A 17,371-nucleotide genomic window follows, 5' to 3' on the forward strand; every position below is an offset into this window, starting at 1 on the left:
TAAAAACCAACGCAAACCGTCTCTATGTGAGAAACTTGTTGTGAATGAGCTATAGCTGAAGTAGGTGTACATATGCCTATAGAGTCTGTGGTTATGTTTGTCGATAGAGTCTGTGGTTATGTATCGCGTGTGTAGAGACCCAGTTTTTTGTATTTTAACGCGTGTGTGTGTTTCAATGTGTGTGTGTATGTGTGTGTGTATGTTCAAGCTAACATGCAACATTAGTCTCTCACAAGAGTAGCTACCATGCATGGCATCTTCGTTTGACAGCTGGGGTGAGAAAAGCATCTCCCATCCCTCAGACACGTCCTAAGGGAGGTTTTGCTGTTTAATAAATCCCAGTAAGAAAGTTGGAAATAGACAGACTTTTATCGTGTTAAATGTTTAATAATATTGACATATCAGATGTGAAAACACAATTTCTCTAATCCACAAAAACATAATGTTGATAAACAAAAAAACTTGCTTTAGTAGAAGATACCACTTCTGTGGTGAGAGACAGGAGGAAATACCATGTTAGAGTGGCGCTCGCAAGCAGTCTGGTCACCAGGTTAGAGTGGCGGTCGCGAGCAGTCTGGTCACCAGGTTAGAGTGGAGGTCGCGAGCAGTCTGGTCACCAGGTTAGAGTGGCGCTCGCGAGCAGTCTGGTCACCAGGTTAGAGTGGCGGTCGCGAGCAGTCTGGTCACCAGGTTAGAGTGGCGGTCGTAAGCAGTCTGGTCACCAGGTTAGAGTGGCGGTCGCGAGCAGTCTGGTCACCAGGTTAGAGTGGCGCTCGCGAGCAGTCTGGTCACCAGGTTAGAGTGGCCCACGCGAGCAGTCTGGTCACCAGGTTAGAGTGGCGGTCGCGAGCAGTCTGGTCACCAGGTTAGAGTGGCGGTCGCGAGCAGTCTGGTCACCAGGTTAGAGTGGCGGTCGCGAGCAGTCTGGTCACTAGGTTAGAGTGGCGGTCGCGAGCAGTCTGGTCACCAGGTTAGAGTGGCGGTCGCGAGCAGTCTGGTCACCAGGTTAGAGTGGCGGTCGCGAGCAGTCTGGTCACTAGGTTAGAGTGGCGGTCGCGAGCAGTCTGGTCACCAGTTTAGAGTGGCGGTCGCGAGCAGTCTGGTCACCATGTTAGAGTGGCGGTCGCGAGCAGTCTGGTCACCATGTTAGAGTGGCCCACGTGAGCAGTCTGGTCACCATGTTAGAGTGGCGGTCGCGAGCAGTCTGGTCACCATGTTAGAGTGGCGCTCGCGAGCAGTCTGGTCACCATGTTAGAGTGGCCCACGCGAGCAGTCTGGTCACCATGTTAGAGTGGCGGTCGCGAGCAGTCTGGTCACCATGTTAGAGTGGCCCTCGTGAGCAGTCTGGTCACCATGCTAGAGTGGCGGTCGCGAGCAGTCTGGTCACCAGGTTAGAGTGGCGCTCGCGAGCAGTCTGGTCACCAGGTTAGAGTGGCGGTCGCGAGCAGTCTGGTCACCAGGTTAGAGTGGCGGTCGCAAGCAGTCTGGTCACTAGGTTAGAGTGGCGGTCGCGAGCAGTCTGGTCACCAGGTTAGAGTGGCGGTCGCGAGCAGTCTGGTCACCAGGTTAGAGTGGCGGTCGCGAGCAGTCTGGTCACTAGGTTAGAGTGGCGGTCGCGAGCAGTCTGGTCACTAGGTTAGAGTGGCGGTCGCGAGCAGTCTGGTCACCAGGTTAGAGTGGCGGTCGCGAGCAGTCTGGTCACCAGGTTAGAGTGGCGGTCGTGAGCAGTCTGGTCACTAGGTTAGAGTGGCGGTCGCGAGCAGTCTGGTCACCAGTTTAGAGTGGCGGTCGCGAGCAGTCTGGTCACCATGTTAGAGTGGCGGTCGCGAGCAGTCTGGTCACCATGTTAGAGTGGCCCACGTGAGCAGTCTGGTCACCATGTTAGAGTGGCGGTCGCGAGCAGTCTGGTCACCATGTTAGAGTGGCGCTCGCGAGCAGTCTGGTCACCATGTTAGAGTGGCCCACGCGAGCAGTCTGGTCACCATGTTAGAGTGGCGGTCGCGAGCAGTCTGGTCACCATGTTAGAGTGGCCCTCGTGAGCAGTCTGGTCACCATGCTAGAGTGGCGCTCGCGAGCAGTCTGGTCACCAGGTTAGAGTGGCGCTCGCGAGCAGTCTGGTCACCAGGTTAGAGTGGCGGTCGCGAGCAGTCTGGTCACCAGGTTAGAGTGGCGGTCGCGAGCAGTCTGGTCACCAGGTTAGAGTGGCGGTCGCGAGCAGTCTGGTCACTAGGTTAGAGTGGCGGTCGCGAGCAGTCTGGTCACCAGGTTAGAGTGGCGGTCGCGAGCAGTCTGGTCACCAGGTTAGAGTGGCGGTCGCGAGCAGTCTGGTCACTAGGTTAGAGTGGCGGTCGCGAGCAGTCTGGTCACCAGTTTAGAGTGGCGGTCGCGAGCAGTCTGGTCACCATGTTAGAGTGGCGGTCGCGAGCAGTCTGGTCACCATGTTAGAGTGGCCCACGTGAGCAGTCTGGTCACCATGTTAGAGTGGCGGTCGCGAGCAGTCTGGTCACCATGTTAGAGTGGCGCTCGCGAGCAGTCTGGTCACCATGTTAGAGTGGCCCACGCGAGCAGTCTGGTCACCATGTTAGAGTGGCGGTCGCGAGCAGTCTGGTCACCATGTTAGAGTGGCCCTCGTGAGCAGTCTGGTCACCATGCTAGAGTGGCCCACGCGAGCAGTCTGGTCACCATGTTAGAGTGGCGCTCGCGAGCAGTCTGGTCACCATGTTAGAGTGGCCCACGCGAGCAGTCTGGTCACCATGTTAGAGTGGCACACGCGAGCAGTCTGGTCACCATGTTAGAGTGGCGCTCGCGAGCAGTCTGGTCACCATGTTAGAGTGGCCCATGCGAGCAGTCTGGTCACCAGGTTAGAGTGGCGGTCGCGAGCAGTCTGGTCACCTTGTTAGAGTGGCGGTCGCGAGCAGTCTGGTCACCAGGTTAGAGTGGCGGTCGCGAGCAGTCTGGTCACCATGTTAGAGTGGCCCACGCGAGCAGTCTGGTCACCAGGTTAGAGTGGCGCTCGCGAGCAGTCTGGTCACCATGTTAGAGTGGCGGTCGCGAGCAGTCTGGTCACCATGTTAGAGTGGCCCTCGTGAGCAGTCTGGTCACCATGTTAGAGTAGCCCACGCGAGCAGTCTGGTCACCATGTTAGAGTGGCCCACGCGAGCAGTCTGGTCACCATGTTAGAGTGGCGCTCGCGAGCAGTCTGGTCACCATGTTAGAGTGGCCCACGCGAGCAGTCTGGTCACCATGTTAGAGTGGCCCACACGAGCAGTCTGGTCACCATGTTAGAGTGGCGGTCGCGAGCAGTCTGGTCACCATGTTAGAGTGGCGCTCGCGAGCAGTCTGGTCACCATGTTAGAGTGGCGGTCGCGAGCAGTCTGGTCACCATGTTAGAGTGGCCCTCGTGAGCAGTCTGGTCACCATGTTAAAGTGGTCCACGCGAGCAGTCTGGTCACCATGCTAGAGTGGCCCATGCGAGCAGTCTGGTCACCATGTTAGAGTGGCGGTCGCGAGCAGTCTGGTCACCAGTTTAGAGTGGCGGTCGCGAGCAGTCTGGTCACCATGTTAGAGTGGCCCTCGTGAGCAGTCTGGTCACCATGCTAGAGTGGCCCACGCGAGCAGTCTGGTCACCATGCTAGAGTGGCGGTCGCGAGCAGTCTGGTCACCATGCTAGAGTGGCCCTCGTGAGCAGTCTGGTCACCATGTTAAAGTGGCCCACGCGAGCAGTCTGGTCACCATGCTAGAGTGGCGGTCGCGAGCAGTCTGGTCACCATGTTAGAGTGGCGGTCGCGAGCAGTCTGGTCACCAGGTTAGAGTGGCGGTCGCGAGCAGTCTGGTCACCTTGTTAGAGTGGCGGTCGCGAGCAGTCTGGTCACCAGGTTAGAGTGGCGGTCGCGAGCAGTCTGGTCACCATGTTAGAGTGGCCCACGCGAGCAGTCTGGTCACCAGGTTAGAGTGGCGGTCGTGAGCAGTCTGGTCACCATGTTAGAGTTAAAATTCAAGACAGGATGGAATAACTCGTAGTCTTAGCAGTAGTAAATCTAACATTTTATCGGAAAAGTAATACTCGGCATAATAAATAAAATAAATTAAACAACACATTTCAAATAAAATTTTACCAAAAAAATTAACGCAAAACGAGAGGTTAGATTTTTTTTTGGTCTAGTCATTTTTAAAAACTTTTTTTTTTTTTTTTTTTTACATCGTTCTTCAAAAAAATCGAGGAGTTGAACACAGGAAGAAACCTAAACAGACATCATGTACTGTATAAAAAGCTCATACGCACGTACAGTTGAGCATCACTCACCAGTGTTTTAATTTATAAACTCTTAGTGGGAATATTTCATTATTATCAATAATAAATCAATAATTAATCAATCATCAATAACAGCAGTACAGTAGAACGAAAGGAAGGTTAGAAGAAGATAAAAATGGAAGTTAGGAATAGTCTATGTGTGCATCCCAAATACCATCCTAATCCCTATATAGCGCACTACTTTCAACCTGAACCTGGACTAAAGTAGTGCACCGTAAAGGAATTAGGTTGCCATTGGGACACAGACTATGGCTTGATAGGTTTCCAAGACCTGACAACATAAATATAGCTATCTACACGAGCCAATCAAACGTTCCTCCTAGTGGTTCACTATATAAAGGGGGGACAAAAAAGCCTACAAAATAAAATCAATCGAAAATGTCCAACTACAACTACAACCATCAGGCAAGAAGAGAGAGAATGGAGGAGAACAAAAAACCCTGCTATTTCCTTCCCTCCATTCTTTCCCCCTTTCTTTCTTGTCTCGTGGACGGAGGAGGTGAGAGTGATGGAAGGATGGAGACGGACGTCATCAGTACGGCGCAAACTTCTGTCTCTCTGGTTTCTTCCCGATCCCATTGGCGGACGAAATCTTCGCCGTATAGATCTGGGCCTGAGCCTGGGCCTGAGCCTGGGCCTGGGCGGCGGCTGCATTGGCGGCAGGGTTGGATAAAGCCAGGTAGGGCATGGATTGGAGGGATTTCATGGATTGCATTCCGAGGAGGCTGGAGAGGGGGAGGGCCCCGTAGGGGTTGCCCATCATGGGGACTGCAGCGTGGGGGTGGTGGTGGGACATGCCGGGGCAGCCCATGGCAGCCAGGGTGGCAGCAGCAGCGGCTGAGGAGGAGGCGGGGGAGGGGGGTTGGGTGTAGGCCATGGTGAGGTCAGCAGAGGTCGACATGGAGGAAGACTGGGCGGTGGATTTGGCGGTCTCTAAACTGCACAGGGGGATAGGAGGAGGACGATAGGAGGTGGAGGGAGGGAAGGGAGGGTGGAGGGAGGGAGGGACGAGGGAAGAGGAAAGGAGAGAAGGAGGAGTACCGGATGGAAACGGGTTAGAAGGTTAAATAAATAAAAGACATGTTAAAGAAAGTAAAAATTAAATAAATTAAATAAAAGGAGATAAAAAAATGTGTGTTTTGCTGGAGGTTGCAACAGATTACTGGAGGGGGGGGGTCTTTAGGACTCTCATGTGGGGAGAGGGTGCTATAAGTCAGGGTGATGGCTTGGGTAGGGGCTTGGGTAAGGGAAACAAATAAGTTCAAAGTTCATTAGGAATTTCCTTATTATTGTAAGATTCGAATATACATATTGCATTTGTCAATATGTAAATAAATATGTATATTGCATATTGCGAATGTATTGTCTGTGTGAAATACAATTTGTAACTTCTTACTAATATAGTGTAATTAGTAATATAGTGTAATTAGTAATATCGTGTAATTACTAATAGAACATGTAGAATGTGTAATTCAGCATGGCTGTAATATGTTTTTTAGGGTAGAAGAATGAAGGAATGTTATGGAAGGACCTTGTAGCCCTACAGTCCAATGTCCTGCACTTCCTACTTCTAGGGTATGTTCAAAATGTCGCACTTTAACCTGTCAGATGCAACACCTGGAACAGAGACAGCGAGTGAACTCTAAACGCTCTAGTCGCCGTGTCGATCGGAGGCGAGAGGTCCTCAGAGAGCAGTCACACAACATGACTAGACGTCACAAGATAAAATATATTGTATTTAATCAGGGTGTTAACGCATCATTGTCATTAGTATCCTAATGCAAATGTGTTTGCAAGTGTAGTTTTCTAATAGTATGGGTTGTTGTAGTCTCTCTCTCCAACACTCAGTAGTAATTGGTGAACTTAGAAATGAATTGGCAACATCAGTACGACAACTCTTTTGTCCAAATGTGTAATTTGTGGAGATAAATGTGTAAAGATTAGAACTGAGTCTGGAGACATGCTTCTTTCCTGATCATGTGACCTGACCAGGGTTCTTTCCTGATCATGTGATTTGACCAGGGTTCTTTCCTAATCATGTGACCTGACCAGGGTTCTTTCCTGATCATGTGACCTGACCAGGGTTCTTTCCTGATCATGTGACCAGACCAGGGTTCTTTCCTGATCATGTGACCTGACCAGGGTTCTTTCCTGATCATGTGACCTGACCAGGGTTCTTTCCTGATCATGTGACCTGACCAGGGTTCTTTCCTGATCATGTGACCTGACCAGGGTTCTTTCCTGATCATGTGACCTGACCAGGGTTCTTTCCTAATCATGTGACCAGACCAGGGATCTTTCCTGATCATGTGACCTGACCAGGGTTCTTTCCTGATCATGTGACCTGACCAGGGTTCTTTCCTGATCATGTGACCAGACCAGGGTTCTTTCCTGATCATGTGACCTGACCAGGGTTCTTTCCTAATCATGTGACCTGACCAGTGGAATGAAAAATGTGCCAGTACTCATTCTAATTTGACAGTATTGTAAGTCATATTTTAGAGCCAATTAAATTGTTGGACTCAAACAGCGCTCTGTACCAGTGTGTACCGGCCCAATTCAAGCACTGCCAGGAAGTGGTCCAGTTGCTGTGGCTACAAGATAGAGGGAGGGGTGTTGCTTTCTCTTACCAGGTGGTGGGAGAGGGAGGGGTGGTGCTTTCTCTTACCAGGTGGTGGGAGAGGGAGAGGGAGGGGTGGTGCTGTCTCTTACCAGGTGGTGGGAGAGGGAGAGGGAGGGGTGTTGCTTTCTCTTACCAGGTGGTGGGAGAGGGAGGGGTGGTGCTTTCTCTTACCAGGAGGTGGGAGAGGGAGAGGGAGGGGTGTTGCTATCTCTTACCAGGTGGTGGGAGAGGGAGGGGTGGTGCTGTCTCTTACCAGGAGGTGGGAGAGGGAGAGGGAGAGGTGGTGCTATCTCTTACCAGGTGGTGGGAGAGGGAGAGGGAGGGGTGGTGCTGTCTCTTACCAGGAGGTGGGAGAGGGAGAGGGAGAGGTGGTGTTATCTCTTACCAGGTGGTGGGAGAGGGAGAGGGAGAGGGAGAGGTGGTGCTGTCTCTTACCAGGTGGTGGGAGAGGGAGAGGGAGAGGTGGTGCTGTCTCTTACCAGGTGGTGGGAGAGGGAGAGGGAGAGGTGGTGCTATCTCTTACCAGGAGGTGGGAGAGGGAGAGGGAGAGGTGGTGCTGTCTCTTACCAGGAGGTGGGAGAGGGAGTGGGAGGGGTGTTGCTATCTCTTACCAGGTGGTGGGAGAGGGAGAGGGAGGTGGTGCTTTCTCTTACCAGGAGGTGGTGTTGGGTTGTTCCTGTGATGGTGATGTGTCTATCACTCTCCCTCTCTCTCTCCCTCCCTCCCTCCCACCTCCCGCTCTCCCTCCCTCCTTCTCCTTCTTCCCTCTGTCTCCTCTCTCCTCCCTCCCTCGCTCCCTCCCCTCTCCCTCTCTACTCCGTGTGTGCTGTGCTCAGTGGTGGCAGATCTTTGTCTTACCAGGAGGTGATGAGGTATTGGGCCAGGTTGATAGAGATGGGGGTCCCTGTGATGATGACGGCTCTATCACTGGTGCTGTCCAGCTGGCTACCAATCTTAATCTGAGCACCTGACGCCTGGCGTATCTCATTGATCTTGGTTCCCTGACGCCCGATGATGGAGCCGATGAGCTGAAGGAGAGAGAGAGAGAGAGGAGAGAGAGAGGGGACGTCAGAATGTGGGAGGAGACCTGTGTGTGTTTTGATCTTGGTTCCCCGACGCCCGATGATGATCAGGTCAATGATGGAGCCCAGGAGAGAGGGAAGAAACGAGGACGCTTCACCAGACACTTGACAGATCACGTCCTCCGTTACTAAAACCCCAAAGGGAGTTAGTGTTGACAATACTAAATGTCCAGGGTACACTTGACAAACAGATGCCAATCTTAATGTGACTTCCCAGAATAAAACATACAGCGCATTCTGAAAGTATTCAGACCCCTTGACTTTATCCTCATTTTGTTACATTACAGCCTTATTCTAAAATGGATTGAAAACATATTTTTTTTATCTCATCAATCTACACACAATACCCAACGATGACAAAGCATATTTTTTTTTTTTTTTTGTGCAAATCTATTAAAAAAAAGAAACTGAAATATCACATTTATATAAGTATTCAAAACCGTTACACAGTACTTTGTTGAAGAATTTTTGGTAGTGATTACAGCCTCAAGTCTTCTTGGGTATAATGCTACAAGCTTGGCACACCTGTATTTGGGGAGTTTCTCCCATTCTTCTCTGCAGATCCTCTTAAGCTCTGTCAGGTTGGATGGGGAGCGTCGCTGCACAGCTATTTTCAGGTCTCTCCAGAGATGTTCGATCGGGTTCAAGTCCGGGCTCTGGCTGGGCCACCCAAGGACATTCAGAGACTTGTCCCGAAGCCACTCCTGTGTTGTCTTGGCTGTGTGCTTAGGGTCATTGTCCTGTTGGAAGGTGAACTTTCGCCCCAGTCTGAGGTCCTGAGCACTCTGGAGCAGGTTTCATCAAGGATCTCTCTGTACTTTTCTCTGTTCATCTTTCCCTCGATCCTGACTAGTTTCCCAGTCCCTGCTGCTGTAAAACATCCCCACAGCATGATGCTGCCACCACCATGCTTCACCTTAGGGATGGTGCCAGATTTCCTCCAGGCGTGATGCTTGGCATTCAGGCCAAAGAGTTCAATCTTGGTTTCATCAAATCAGAGAATCTTGTTTCTCATGGTCTGAGAGTCTTTAGGTGCCTTTCGGCAAACTCTAAGTGGGCTGTCATGTGCCTTTTACTGAGGAGTGGCTTCCGTCTGGCCACTCTACCATAAAGGCCTGATTGGTGGAGTGCTGCAGAGATGGTTGTCCTTCTGGAAGGTTCTCCCATCTCCACAGAGGAACTCTTGAGCTCTGTCAGAGCGAACATCGGGTTCTTGGTCACCTCCCTGACCAAGGCCCTTCGCCCTCGATTGCTCAGTTTGGCCGGGCGGACAGCTCTAGGAAGAGTCTTGGTGGTTCCAAACTTCTTCCATTTAAGAATGATGGAGGCCACTGTGTTCTTGGTGAACCTTGAATGCTACAAAAAAAAATTGGTTCTCTTCCCCAGATCTGTGCCTCGACACAATCCTGTCTCGGAGCTTCAAGGACAATTCCTTCAACCTCACGGCTTGGTTTTTGCTCTGACATGCACTGTCAACTGTGGGACCTTATATAGACAGGTGTGTGCCTTTCCAAATCATGTCCAATCAATTTAATTTACCACAGGTGGACTACAATCAAGTTGTAGAAACATCTCAAGGACGATCAATGGAAACAGGATGCACCTGAGCTTAATTTCGAGTATCATTGCAAAGGGTCTGAATACTTATGTAAATAAGGTGTTTCTGCTTTTTATTTTCAATAAATTAGCAACATTTTCAAAAAACCTGTTTTCGCTTTGTCATTATGGGGTATTGTGTGTAGATTGCAGAGAATAATATATGTATTTTTTTACATCCATTTTAGAATAAGGCTGTAACGTAACAAAATGTGGAAAAATTCAAGGGGTCTGAATACTTTTCTGAAGGTACTGTACATAAAAAATATATGTAAAGATTTGTGTATCATGGAAACATTAGTCTTGAGCATGGTTTAAAAACAAACACGCACTCCCTCCAATCCCCACAGTTTGTGTCTCAGTGCATAACAGATCTACCGAGGAAAAGCTAATGACCTTCCACATCAGGGGTCAATTCCAATACCTTGTAAACCATACCGGTAGTCAATCTGTACACTGCATCCAGCTACTCTAACTGCTACAGCCCATTGATCCCTCGCCTATACCCCTGGAAGGTAAGTGACTATTGATTTCTTACCAAGGTAACTTCACAAGTGTATTTTGCTTCCTGGACACGAGTCAGACTCGTGTTTCTGTTTAGTGAGTCAGACTAGTGTTTCTGTTTAGTGAGTTAGACTAGTGTTTCTGTTTAGTGGGTAATAGAAATGCAATCGGAAACAAACAGCAGAAATGTAAAATGAGGGATAGCATGTGACTAGGTGTGGGCTTAGCTGGTCTCCCGGGAGGTGCAGTGGTCTAGGGCACTGCATCGCAGTGCTAGCTGCGCCACCAGAGTCTCTGGGTTCGCGCCCAGGCTGGGCTGGGTTCGCGCCCAGGTTCTGTCGCAGCCGGCCGCAACCGGGAGGTCCATGGGGCGACGCACAAAATTGGCATAGCGTCGTCCGGGTTAAGGAGGGTTTGGCCGGTAGGGATATCCTTGTCTCAGTATGTAAAATGTAATAAAATGTATGCACTCTACTGTAAGTCGCTCTGGATAAGAGCGTCTGCTAAATGACTAAAATGTAAATGTAAATGTTAGCTACATTCAAATCTAATCGCTATTAGCAGACACTTTATCAAAAAGCGACTTACAGTACAATGAGTTCATTGTTGTAAGTATACACTCAGTGGCCAGTTTATTAGGTACACCTTCCCGTTCACAAAAAAAAGGGATCACTCCTACAGACAGTGAGTCATGTGGCCGTGGCTGTCTATATAAATCAGGCAGACAGGCATCAAGACATTCAGTTACTGTTCGATTGAACGTTAGAACGGACAAAACGAGTGACCTAAGTGAGTTTGAGCGTGGTATGATCGTCGGTGCCAGGCGCGCCGGTTCCAGTATCTCAGAAACAGCGGGTCTCCTGGGCTTTTCACGTACGACAGTGTCTATCTAGGGTTTACAGAGAATGGCGTGACAAAAAAAAAATAAAAAATCCAGTCAGCAGTAGTCCTGTGGATGAAAACCGCTCGTTGATGAGAGGTCGAAGGAGAATGTCACGGATGGGCTTTTGACAGCAGACGACCACACCGGGTTCCACTCCTCTCAGCTAAAAACAAGAAGAAGTGGCTCCGGTGGGCACGCCATCATCAACACTGGACCATTGAGGAGTGTAAAAACATTGCCTGGTTCTGACGAATCCCGGTTCCTGTTGCGTCATGCTGATGGCAGAGTCAGGATTTGGCTTCAGCGACATGAGTCCATGGCCCCATCCTGCCTGGTGTCAACGGTACAGGCTGGTGGCGGTGGTGTAATGGTGTGGGAAATTGGCAATTAAGCAACGTTTCTATGCCCCAAAGAATTCACACTGTTCTGGAGGCAAAGGGGGGTCCGGCCCGATACTAGATGGGCTGACCTAATAAACTAGCCACTGAGTGATTGTGGCCGACCTAATAAACTAGCCACAGAGTGATTGTGGCCGACCTAATAAACTGGCCACTGAGTGATTGTGGCCGACCTAATAAACTGGCCACTGAGTGATTGTGGCTGACCTAATAAACTGGCCACTGAGTGATTGTGGCCGACCTAATAAACTGGCCACTGAGTGATTGTGGCCGACCTAATAAACTGGCCACTGAGTGATTGTGGCCGACCTAATAAACTGGCCACTGAGTGATTGTGGCCGACCTAATAAACTGGCCACTGAGTGATTGTGGCCGACCTAATAAACTGGCCACTGAGTGATTGTGGCCGACCTAATAAACTGGCCACTGAGTGATTGTGGCCGACCTAATAAACTGGCCACTGAGTGATTGTGGCCGACCTAATAAACTGGCCACAGAGTGATTGTGGCCGACCTAATAAACTGGCCACTGAGTGATTGTGGCCGACCTAATAAACTGGCCACTGAGTGATTGTGGCCGACCTAATAAACTGGCAACTGAGTGATTGTGGCTGACCTAATAAACTGGCCACTGAGTGATTGTGGCTGACCTAATAAACTGGCCACTGAGTGATTGTGGCTGACCTAATAAACTGGCCACTGAGTGATTGTGGCTGACCTAATAAACTGGCCACTGAGTGATTGTGGCTGACCTAATAAACTGGCCACTGAGTGATTGTGGCTGACCTAATAAACTGGCCACTGAGTGATTGTGGCCGACCTAATAAACTGGCCACTGAGTGATTGAAGCCAACAGGGTCATCCATCCATCAATGAGTATATTCTTCTGTCAACTGGTCATCTCTGTATACCCGTCACAAGACTCACTGGTTGATGCTTATTTATAAAACCTTCTTAGGCCTCACTCCCCCCTATCTGAGATATCTACTGCAGCCCTCATCCTCCACATACAACCCCTGTTCTGCCAGCACACCCATCCCTGGGTCGCTCGTCTTTTCAGTTCACTGCAGCTAGCGACCGGAACGAGCTGCACCAAATACTCAAACTGGACAGTTTTATCTCCAGCTCTTCATTCAAAGACTCAATTATGGACACTCTTACTGACAGTTGTGATGCTTCTGTGCCAAATAATGCTTGTATCATGTTTTGTGTTGCTACCGTGTTGTGCTGCTGCTATGTTGTGTTGCTACCATGTTGTTGTCATGTTGTGTTACTACCATGTTGTTGTCATGTTGTGTTTCTACCATGTTGTTGTCATGTTGTGTTGCTACCATGTTGTTGTCATGTTGTGTTGCTACCATGTTGTTGTCATGTTGTGTTGCTACCATGTTGTTGTCATGTTGTGTTGCTACCATGTTGTGTTGTCATGTTGTGTTGCTACCATGTTGTTGTCATGTTGTGGTGCTACCATGTTGTTGTCATGTTGTGTTGCTACCATGTTGTTGTCATGTTGTGTTGCTACCATGTTGTGTTGTCATGTTGTGTTGCTACCATGTTGTTGTCATGTTGTGGTGCTACCATGTTGTGTTGTCATGTTGTCTTGCTACCATGTTGTTGTCATGTTGTGTTTCTACCATGTTGTTGTCATGTTGTGTTGCTACCATGTTGTTGTCATGTTGTGTTGCTACCATGTTGTTGTCATGTTGTGGTGCTACCATGTTGTTGTCATGTTGTGTTACTACCATGCTGTTGTCATGTTGTGGTGCTACCATGTTGTGTTGCTACCATGTTGTTGTCATGTTGTGTTGCTACCATGTTGTTGTCATGTTGTGGTGCTACCATGTTGTTGTCATGTTGTGTTGCTACCATGTTGTGGTGCTACCATGTTGTGTTGCTACCATGTTGTTGTCATGTTGTGTTGCTACCATGTTGTTGTCATGTTGTGTTGCTACCATGTTGTTGTCATGTTGTGTTGCTACCATGTTGCTACCATGTTGTGTTGCTACCATGTTGTTGTCATGTTGTCTTGCTACCATGTTGTTGTCATGTTGTGTTGCTACCATGTTGTTGTCATGTTGTGTTGCTACCATGTTGTTGTCATGTTGTGTTTCTACCATGTTGTTGTCATGTTGTGTTGCTACCATGTTGTTGTCATGTTGTGTTGCTACCATGTTGTTGTCATGTTGTGTTGCTACCATGTTGTTGTCATGTGGTGTTGCTACCATGTTGTGTTGCTACCATGTTGTTACCATGTTGTTGTCATGTTGTGTTGCTACCATGTTGTTGTCATGTTGTGTTGCTACCATGTTGTTGTCATGTTGTGTTGCTACCATGTTGTTGTCATGTTGTGTTGCTACCATGTTGTTGTCATGTTGTGTTGCTACCATGTTGTTGTCATGTTGTGTTGCTACCATGCTGTGTTGTCATGTTGTGTTGCTACCATGCTGTGTTGTCATGTTGTGTTGCTACCATGCTGTGTTGTCATGTTGTGTTGCTACCATGTTGTTGTCATGTTGTGTTGCTACCATGTTGTGTTCTCATGTTGTGGTGCTACCATGTTGTTGTCATGTGGTGTTGCTACCATGCTGTGTTGTCATGTGGTGCTGCCATGCTGTGTTGTCATGTTGTGTTGCTACCATGCTGTGTTGTCATGTTGTGTTGCTACCATGTTGTTGTCATGTTGTGTTGCTACCATGCTGTGTTGTCATGTTGTGGTGCTACCATGTTGTTGTCATGTGGTGTTGCTACCATGCTGTGTTGTCATGTGGTGCTGCCATGCTATGTTGTTGTCTTGGGTCTCTCCTTATGTAGTGTTGTGTTGTCTCTCTCGTCATGATGTGTGTTTTGTCCTACATATATATATTTTTAATTTTATCCCAGCCCCCGTCGCCGCAGGAGGCCTTTTGCCTTTTGGTAGGCCGTCAGTGTAAATAAGAATTTGTTCTTAACTGACTTGCCTAGTTAAATATGCAGCCTGACTCATCTTCCTGTCTCTGCTCTGGGATCGTCTAGTGTTCCTGTGGTCTGGGTCTAGTGTGGTAGTATGGTTCTGCTGTGTCCTGTCTGTGTGTTCTCATCCTCCTGTCTCTGCTCTGGGATCGTCTAGTGTTCCTGTGGTCTGGGTCTAGTGTGGTAGTATGGCTCTGCTGTGTCCTGTCTGTGTGCTCTCTGGCCTGGTTAATCTCAGTGACAGCAGAGGGCATAGATAAGGGATCTGTCAAAGACAGCCAAGCCCAGTGTCAGAGATCGGGGCCAGACCTGGGTTCAAGTACTATTCGAAATATTTCAAATACTTGTAGTGTTTGATCTAGTCTAACCGGAGTGATCGAGTCTAACCGGAGTGATCTAGTCTAACCGGAGTGATCTAGTCTAACCAGGGTGATCTAGTCTAACTAGATTGATCTAGTCTAACTAGATTGATCTAGTCTAACCGGAGTGATCTAGTCTAACCGGAGTGATCTAGTCTAAATGGAGTGATCTAGTCTAACCGGAGTGATCTAGTCTAACCAGAGTGATCTAGTCTAACCAGAGTGATCTAGTCTAACTAGAGTGATCTAGTTTAACTAGAGTGATCTAGTCTAACCAGAGTGATCTAGTCTAACCAGAGTGATCTAGTCTAACCAGAGTGATCTAGTCTAACTAGAGTGATCTAGTTTAACTAGTGATCTAGTCTAACTAGAGTGATCTAGTCTAACCAGAGTGATCTAGTCTAACTAGAGTGATCTAGTCTAACTGGAGTGATCTAGTCTAACCGGAGTGATCTAGTCTAACCGGAGTGATCTAGTCTAACCGGAGTGATCTAGTCTAAATGGAGTGATCTAGTCTAACCGGAGTGATCTAGTCTAACTGGAGTGATCTAGTCTAACCTGAGTAATCTAGTCTAACCGGAGTGATCTAGTCTAACCGGAGTGATCTAGTCTAAATGGAGTGATCTACTCTAACCGGAGTGATCTACTCTAACCGGAGTGATCTAGTCTAACCAGAGTGATCTAGTCTAACTAGAGTGATCTAGTCTAACCGGAGTGATCTAGTCTAACCGGAGTGATCTAGTCTAACCGGAGTAATCTAGTCTAACCGGAGTGATCTAGTCTAACCGGAGTGATCTAGTCTAACTGGAGTGATCTAGTCTAACTAGAGTGATCTAGTCTAACTAGAGTGATCTAGTCTAACCAGAGTGATCTAGTCTAACTAGAGTGATCTAGTCTAACTGGAGTGATCTAGTCTAACTAGAGTGATCTAGTCTAACTAGAGTGATCTAGTCTAACTAGAGTGATCTAGTCTAACCAGAGTGATCTAGTCTAACTAGAGTGATCTAGTCTAACTGGAGTGATCTAGTCTAACCGGAGTGATCTAGTCTAACCGGAGTGATCTAGTCTAACCGGAGTGATCTAGTCTAAATGGAGTGATCTACTCTAACCAGAGTGATCTAGTCTAACCAGAGTGATCTAGTCTAACTAGAGTGATCTAGTCTAACCGGAGTGATCTAGTCTAACCGGAGTAATCTAGTCTAACCGGAGTGATCTAGTCTAACCGGAGTGATCTAGTCTAACCGGAGTGATCTAGTCTAACTAGAGTGATCTAGTCTAACTAGAGTGATCTAGTCTAACCAGAGTGATCTAGTCTAACTAGAGTGATCTAGTCTAACTGGAGTGATCTAGTCTAACTAGAGTGATCTAGTCTAACTAGAGTGATCTAGTCTAACCAGAGTGATCTAGTCTAACTAGAGTGATCTAGTCTAACTGGAGTGATCTAGTCTAACCGGAGTGATCTAGTCTAACCAGAGTGATCTAGTCTAACCGGAGTGATCTAGTCTAACCGGAGTGATCTAGTCTAACCGGAGTGATCTAGTCTAACTATAGTGATCTAGTCTAACCGGAGTGATCTAGTCTAACCTGAGTAATCTAGTCTAACCGGAGTGATCTAGTCTAACCGGAGTGATCTAGTCTAAATGGAGTGATCTAGTCTAAACAGAGTGATCTAGTCTATCCAGAGTGATCTAGTCTAACTAGAGTGATCTAGTCTAACCGGAGTAATCTAATCTAACCGGAGTGATCTAGACTAACCAGAGTGATCTAGTCTAACCGGAGTGATCTAGTCTAACCGGAGTGATCTAGTCTAACTGGAGTGATCTAGTCTAACCGGAGTGATCTAGTCTAACCAGAGTGATCTAGTCTAACCGGAGTGATCTAGTCTAACCAGGGTGATCTAGTCTAACTAGATTGATCTAGTCTAACTGGAGTGATCTAGTCTAACTGGAGTGATCTAGTCTAACTAGAGTGATCTAGTCGAACTAGAGTGATCTAGTCTAACTGGAGTGATCTAGTCTAACCGGAGTGATCTAGTCTAACCGGAGTGATCTAGTCTAACTGGAGTGATCTAGTCTAACTATAGTGATCTAGTCTAACCAGAGTGATCTAGTCTAACCGGAGTGATCTAGTCTAACTAGAGTGATCTAGTCGTGATCTAGATCTTTGCACTTTTACAACTACTCTATTGTTCTCATTGTGCCAGTAAAACCCAGATATCATCAGTAAAGCCCAGATATCATCAGTAAAGCCCAGATATCATCAGTAAAGCCCAGATATCATCAGTAAAGCCCAGATATCATCAGTAAAGCCCAGATATCATCAGTAAAGCCCAGATATCATCAGTAAAGCCCAGATATCATCAGTAAAGCCCAGATATCATCAGTAAAACCCAGATATCATCAGTAAAGCCCAGATATCATCAGTAAAGCCCAGATATCATCAGTAAAGCCCAGATATCATCAGTAAAGCCCAGATATCATCAGTAAAGCCCAGATATCATCATAAAGCCCAGATATCACCAGTAAAACCCAGATATTTCACTATTTGAAATGACAAAAAAATTATTTCAAACCATATTTGAACCCAGGTCTGAGAGGAAGCTCCGCACAGAGTCAGTGTCAGGGGGCAGAGGGCCTTTGTGGAGGGGCCCTGATGTCAGGAGTTAG

The 17,371-nt window shown here is 48.0% G+C and overlaps 1 protein-coding gene across 1 annotated transcript in view; it reads right to left on the reverse strand.

The window, feature by feature from the left end:
• Positions 1-366: 366 nt before the first annotated feature.
• The window catches only part of LOC129851372 (poly(rC)-binding protein 2-like), a 173,041-nt gene continuing 156,036 nt past the window's right edge, over positions 367-17,371 (reverse strand). Inside the window, exons 13-14 of the mRNA XM_055917875.1 lie at positions 7,794-7,963; positions 367-5,250 (exon numbers count right to left, since the gene is read on the reverse strand). Coding sequence (XP_055773850.1) covers positions 4,845-5,250; positions 7,794-7,963 — 576 coding nt within the window. The 3' untranslated portion in view covers positions 367-4,844. The remainder of the gene's footprint in view (positions 5,251-7,793; positions 7,964-17,371) is intronic.

This window comes from Salvelinus fontinalis, chromosome 3, assembly GCF_029448725.1.
Source record: "Salvelinus fontinalis isolate EN_2023a chromosome 3, ASM2944872v1, whole genome shotgun sequence".
NCBI lineage: Eukaryota > Metazoa > Chordata > Actinopteri > Salmoniformes > Salmonidae > Salvelinus > Salvelinus fontinalis.